The sequence below is a fragment of the Stegastes partitus genome, unplaced genomic scaffold (genome assembly GCF_000690725.1).
Source record: "Stegastes partitus isolate 25-593 unplaced genomic scaffold, Stegastes_partitus-1.0.2 Scaffold1402, whole genome shotgun sequence".
NCBI lineage: Eukaryota > Metazoa > Chordata > Actinopteri > Pomacentridae > Stegastes > Stegastes partitus.
In genome coordinates, this window is record NW_007579133.1 from 88,156 (window position 1) to 95,030 (window position 6,875).

At 46.8% G+C, this 6,875-nt stretch overlaps 1 protein-coding gene across 1 annotated transcript; it reads right to left on the minus strand.

Moving 5' to 3' along the window:
• Positions 1–4,857: 4,857 nt before the first annotated feature.
• aard (alanine and arginine rich domain containing protein) lies at positions 4,858–6,244 on the minus strand. Its single transcript, XM_008299318.1, has 2 exons — positions 5,774–6,244; positions 4,858–5,174 (listed from the first exon to the last, which is right to left on the minus strand). The coding sequence occupies exons 1-2, from the start codon at positions 5,978–5,980 to the stop codon at positions 5,052–5,054; spliced, it is 330 nt and encodes a 109-aa protein (XP_008297540.1). The 5' UTR covers positions 5,981–6,244; the 3' UTR covers positions 4,858–5,051.
• Positions 6,245–6,875: the final 631 nt, after the last annotated feature.

Sequence of the window (6,875 nt, forward strand, 5' to 3'; positions counted from 1 at the left end):
CAGTGAGCAGCAGCACCATCAGACTGCATTCACAGGAGAACAAGAGATGGTTTGAGAACAGAGAAGCTGTTGTTGAGCGCATGTGCAGCTCAGTGACGTCGTTTCATAAAGGAACCGGAAGTGTTGCAGTGAAGGCTCTGACAGCGTTGATCAAACGTTCTTTAAGGTTCTCTGATGACGCCAGCAGCTTTAGATCACAGCACAAAAGACAGAAGCAGCTTTTTATTCCTCAGTCAGTCAGTCGGCTCTAAAAATAGCTCGCTGGTGTTATTTTGGTTCTGTTGGCTGCACACTGTGTGAATAGTTACGGTTGCCATGGCAGCCGAGATGCCCAGGAGGCCCGGGAGGCCCGGGAGGCCCGGGAGGCCGGTTCCCCCGCAGGCAGCCGGCACTGTAAAAACACACGGCTTCTGTCAGCTGTTCCTGGTGAAGTCACGCACACGGATTCATGCACACGTCAAACAGTTAAACGCTGTGAACACGTCACACGCGTGTCTGACTGAACGCAGTCCGGTTCTGAAGACGTCATCTTTGGGCTTTTCCACCTTTAATGATGTTTGACAGAGAAACGTGGGCAGGAGGGGGAATGACCGAACCGCAGCCGCTGCACCGGTCATCATAACCCCTGGACCTGGACCTGGACCTGGACCTGGACCTGGACCTGGACCTGGACCGCCTGCCCGACCCACCAGACCAGGACATCTGTTCTGTCACAACGTTTGACCATAAAGCTACAGTTCTTCCTGTATTTAAATCAGCAAACTGATGTGCATTTCTGTGGTTTGACAGATTTTACGGATCATTTATTCAAACAAAAAGATTCATTTACATCTTAACCTTAAAAAACATCCACAGCTGTAACTAAGGTCCACAGAAAGTCTGTATGTTGACAAGAAGTCATGTGTTTGACTCTGACACTACAGTTCAGCGGTGTTTTATATTTATCATATTTATACTGACTGTATTTTAACGGTATTTTATATTTATAATATTTATACTGACTGTATTTTAACGGTATTTTATATTTATAATATTTATACTGACTGTATTTTAGCGGTATCACCACCAGTTCACAGATGTTTTCACAGAACCAGAACCAGCTCTTTACTCCACAGACTGAAGCTTCACACAGACGTGATGCTGAGACTCGTCCAGCTGCTGCTTCACACGTTGCTCCTCAACACAAACACACTGAATCACACGTCGGCCCGTTCCCTCAGACAGAACCTCTGTTTTTACAGTGCACGTCTTTGTGTGTCTGTCGGACTGAACATGAGCTCAGTCCGGCACTCACCAGAACTCACACTGGTCCTTTCAGGCATACACAAATGCTGTCGTCATGGAAACCACCCGCCTCCTGTCTCCATGTGGACGAGGTTCTGACGTCACGGTTCTCCCAAACATCAATCCGCTGACAGCCAAAACCCTCAGAACCGACAGAAACCCGACAACGGACGAAGCCGCTCCCCTGCAGACAGACCTAAACATGATGGAGGCGGTTCTGACCCGACTGAAGGACTTTTCCTGTAAGACTCCGACCTTCAGCGGCCGAGAAGCAGCAGAGCAGAGCGGGTCCAGGACCGGAGGCTGCAGACTGGACCTGGAGAGCTCACTGGCCTGGCTGAGGAGGGAACTGGTAAGGCTGGGATCAGCACACTGGTTCTGCTCACTAAACACAGTGTTATGAAGTAATGAGTCCTGATAAACCGGGACCAGGATGTTCTGCTGCCATAGAACCTCGTTTACTTTGTGGCTGAAGGTCCAGATGCTTCTTCTCTGCTGAGTCGGAGGTTTTCAGAGATGATCGACTCTGAGAATAGAACAGAACAGAACATCCTTTATCTCTTTATTGTTTCTGTAAGTTCTGTGGTTCTGGACCTTTAAACGGGCTCATGCATTCAGCCATCATCACAGTAACAGAGTCACAGTGAAGGTTCCCTCAGCAGTGAAGGTGCAGCAGAGCAGGACTCTACCTGTGGTTTTCTGGTCGGGTTCTGTGAGGCCTGAGCTCCGGTTCTGGTGGTTCTGAGTCTCAGCTTCAGTCTCACTGTGGGAAGTTGAAGTTAGTTTTACTGTAAAAGACTTTAGAACTTTGTTTACATAAATAAAGTTGTTCTGGTGATTGTCAGTAGAAGTTCTGAGTGATGGATGGAACCGGAGCTGTGACCAGGAGCTGGTTCAGTCCAAACCCAGCTTCTGTTAATGGTTCAGTCCAAACCCAGCTTCTGTTAATGGTTCAGACCAAACCCAGCTTCTGTTAATGGTTCAGACCAAAGTCCTCAGAAAGGTCAGCAGCTGCAGCTCAAACTGTTTCTGATCCAGAAGCTTCGTCTTCAGCAACAACCAGCTGGACGTTGAGCACAAGCGGTTCTGGTGGTTCTGGTGGTTCTGGTGGTTCTTCTGTGTTCTCTGAATGACTGAACGGCTCGTTTTCAGTGAAACGTGATCTTTAAAGAACGTCCAGCTGAACTGACACCTGAACCCACCTCAGACCTTTATGACAGAAACGAACATCTACAGTTCAGCTTCATCTCCAAACAGCGCCGGGCTCCTGCTCAGAGCTGATGAAAGAAGCTCGCTGTTTGGTTCAGAACATTCCTCAGAACAAACCTGGACTCTGGAATCTGAATATCTTATTGTGCAGCGCCAGCAATTAGACCGAGCCGACAGAGACCAGCAGAGAGATGATTTGCATTTGAAAGAAGTCTGAAATGAAACGGCTGCAGCTTCACACCGAGAGAAAACCCGAGTCGGATCAGAGAACAAGCACTGAGCTTCAGGTCCGGGTTCTGGTATCTGGATGTTCCAGATCTGGTCCCTCTGATGACCCATTTAATCATTTCTGTCCAGTTTTAACAGATTTCCTCTCTGGATGTTTTCAGTGTTTCTGTCCAGTGAAGCCGGTTCTGTTCGCTGTCTGGTATCTGAGCCCGATTCTGTGTGCAGGTGGAGCTGCGCTCTCAGGACCAGGTTCTGATCCGGCAGCTGATGGAGCTGCATTCTGGGATCCAGGAGCTGAAGATGGAGCTTTCAGAGGACGAGGAGGGAAGCTGCTGGGATTCTGACAGCGACCACAGCAGCATCTGTTCTGGTTCTGAGCAGGTCCGCTTCACCTGCCGCCTCCAGGCCAACCGCAGGTTCTGCAGGAGGAGCTCGGTGCCGTGAAGATCCATAAAGACAAAGTCAGCTGCTCAGTTCTGTTCTGAGACGACTGAAGCTTCCTTCAACACTTGGACCTGAACTTTTAGGTCCACGTTTAAATAATAATTTTGGATTTTTAGAATTTCTTTCCTGCAGGTTTTATAATATTAACACTGATTCATACATTTCTGGACACGTCAGTTTGATTCAGGCAACAGAAAACTTCTACGAACCTTTAAAAGCACTCGTAACCGAATAAATGTCTTTGAATTGAGCTACGTCACATTTAATGAGTTGTTTCAGGCGTTTTGATTCTGTCAGGACCGTTTTATTCTGTCAGGACCGTTTTGTTCTGTCAGGACCGGTACCCTCCGGTCCACGTCGGCAGGTTTCAGACTTCTACGCTGAGCTCCAGATGTTTGACTCTGGTTCTACAGGGTCCATCTGTGTGGAACCATCAGCGATTAAACCACCTGGAAGAATCCCTGTGATGGACACACAGGTTCCTCTGAGGTTTGCAGGAAACATTTCCACAACATTGGTCAGCGTCACCAGACGTTAGAACGTTTTTTAAAGTTTTAACCAAATGTTCAAAGAACATTTTAAGGATATTCTCCATTTTAAATAAAGTTCCAATGAGGTTAAACGTGAACTAAGAGAGAACGTTGAGCTGCAACATCCTGAGAACGTTGTCCAAACTTTCTTCTCAAACCCACATTTAAAAATGTTCTCCAGACGTTATCGAGGACTCAGATGACAGAACGTTTCTTCACAAAACGTTCCTGTAACATTATGTAGTAAACAATGCAATGCTTTGAGGATGTCCTGGCACGTTACAGAAAGTTCTTCAACAAAACATTCCCACAATGTTCTACAATGGTTTGTGACTGTAGTGCTCAGACAACTCTTTCGGAACGTTCTAACAACATTATTGCCAGACATTTAACATCTGTGGTTTTGCACCTTTGAGAAGAACCACCCACTGAAAACATTACTACAACTTTGCAGAACCTTCTCAGAACGTTTGTGGAACCATTCCTTCCAGCTGTGGCTCCGTTTCATCTTCTGTTTGTCGCCTCTTATTTCTGCTTTGATCCCAAAAAGGTGACTTTGTAAATGGAAACCAGACGTCGGGCAGAATGTGGTGTGTTTTCGGAGGGAAACGTGTTTATTTGCTTCCTTCAGAGAGATCGTTACAGTTAGCTTAGCTTAGCTTAGCTTAGCTTAGCTTAGCATAAAAACCTGGAACAGAACTCGTCTTTACTGAACAGATTTGACAAACAAGTTGTAGCTTCTAAATCACTGAGCTTCAGAGGAGCCTTTCTGCAGAACCATGTTTTGATTTTATGCTAAGCTAAGCTAACCCACTGAATATTTACCTGAGAGAACACATGAGTGGAACGTCTGGTGAACGTGTCGGCTGTGTGACGGAGTTCAGTCCTGAACTAAACGTTCATCTGAAGCTGTTGTTTGTTTTCATTCCAGGAACAAAGTTTAAATTCAAATAGATCAAATCCAGAAACGTTCTTCAGCTGCAGCTCAGACCCGTTGTTCAGTGTGTTTAGACGGATTATTGGTTTATTAGTTGCAGCTCGACACAACCTCTCTGGTCTCAGTTCAGTAAACGGTTGGTTCCAGGTGAACTGGACCTTTCTGCTCAGACACGATGAATTATGTGTGGATGAGCCTGAACTGTTCAAACAGCAGCCAATCGGATGAAGACACATGTTGCACCTTTTATTTGACTCATGCCATCGTTACATTCATGTCGTCTCGTTACTGAACAGATCTGAGAAACTAAATCAGCTTCAGTGCAAAATATATAAAGAATAAGGCAGTAACTGTCCAGCGTCATGTGACCAGCCGGTTCTTCAGGATGGTCCCAGAGGAGAGGCCTTCTCCTGGGCCGCTCACCGCTGGTCCTCCCCTTCCACCTCCAGCCCTCCACAGCTCTCCCTCCTCAGCCTCTGGATCTCTGACTTCAGCCCCAGGAGAGTCTGAGCGAGCTGCAGGTCCTGAGAGCGCATCTCCAGCTGGGAGGAATCACAAGCAGTCAGATGAATGAATCCAGCCGTCGCTGTGCATTAGAACGTCCTTCATAGAAACACTTTAAAATCCCCGTTTAGCTGCTCAATGAAACATTCCAGTTGAACATCTGATTCTAAAGCCAGATGACACGAGTTCAGTAGTTTACAGATGATTTGGTCAAAGATCTGATGTAATAAATGTGAATGAAGTGTGAGCGGATGGTTTGTGTCCCTGAAAGTTGTTTTAAACTGTTTTTAACTTGATCACTAAAGCTGTAAATCGTCCCTGTTTTGCTAAATTAAAGATAAAATCAGTGAGCAAGTTGTTGAAGAGTTCAATTACAGATTTAAAAAAAGTTTTAATTTTGTTGTTAAATTTGCAAAATCCTTATTTTTAAAAACACTAACTTGTTCTTTTGGAGTTTTGGACTTTACAGAGTTTTACTGCATTTAAATGAGCAATAAACATACTACGGTACAAATGTTTGCTGTTTCCACAGTTTGTCACCGTTACAGTTTTCCTCTGGTGGCTTTTTGTTTGTCAGGACGATTTATTTACTGATTTACTTTCACAGCTTCACACAGAACCAGCAGCAGAATCTCACCAGTTCGGACCTCAGCCAGGTTAAAGCTCCGTCGATTTTGGCCCGTCGCAGCTCCTCGTTGGCCTGAGGGCTCCTGACGGGTCTGAGGGAACCCTGGGGAACGTCTCTGTTCTCCACCGAGGTTCTGAAGGCGTCCAGCAGCTTGTTCTTGATGTTCTCCAGCAGCAGAGTGGACAGAGAGTCCTCAGAGTGGCTGTCTCGGTCCATGACACTCGTCCTCCTTCACTGGCTCAGGACCGGCCGTAAACCCTCCCTGCTGAAGCTACGTCTTGTTTTTAACTCCTGGACCTGCAGCCTGCTCCAGACCCTCGGTTTCTGCCGGTTCCTGCTGGTTCCGGTGCTTTCTGAGTGGCCTCTCTCAGCTCCAGTCTGGCTGTTGCTATAGAGAAGCTGCCTCCTCCCAGTGAGCCCAGTAAGACTGCTGGACGACCGGGACAAAGACCATTGTTGCCTCGGAGGTCTCCTCCCCCTCCATCTATTCATTCAGGCCCAGAGAGAGCAGCAGACGATCCCAGAGCTTCTCTCTGAATCACTTTATCAGCTTCACTGGTTCAGCAGCACAAAGACGCTGAAATGCAGCCGACTGGTTCACTTTGTTCTCTGAGGAGGAAACACAGCAGCTGTTCTCCTCACGTCTGCTCTGAGCACCAGTTTAACACAACTTGATTTAACATACAGCTCAAAATAAAGAATCTAACTCACTGTTTAGGTTGTTGTCTTGATGGTGGCCGTCATAAGGCTGCTTCAGCTTCCAGTCAGATCTCTGCATCAGCTGCTTTCAACTCCATTCTAGCTGCAGCACCTTCATGAATGAGTCCTGATGTCCTGGTGCTGTCCAGCTGGAGCTGAGGACTTGGAGCTACTAAACCCTCCTGGACACTTTCACACAGTTCAGACTGTGTGTTAGAAGCTGCAGGATGAACTAATGTGATCCAGAGGACGTCTCAAGGTGAGCATCAAGTCTCTTCCAGATCAGCTCCACTAAAGCAGGAACCAGTGGATGTTTCCAGCTGTGATCTGACCAACAGGGGACTCGTGTTCACAGTTTGTTCTGCAGCTGCTGATGCAGTTGATGGACCGGCTTGTTCTGGAGCTAATGCTA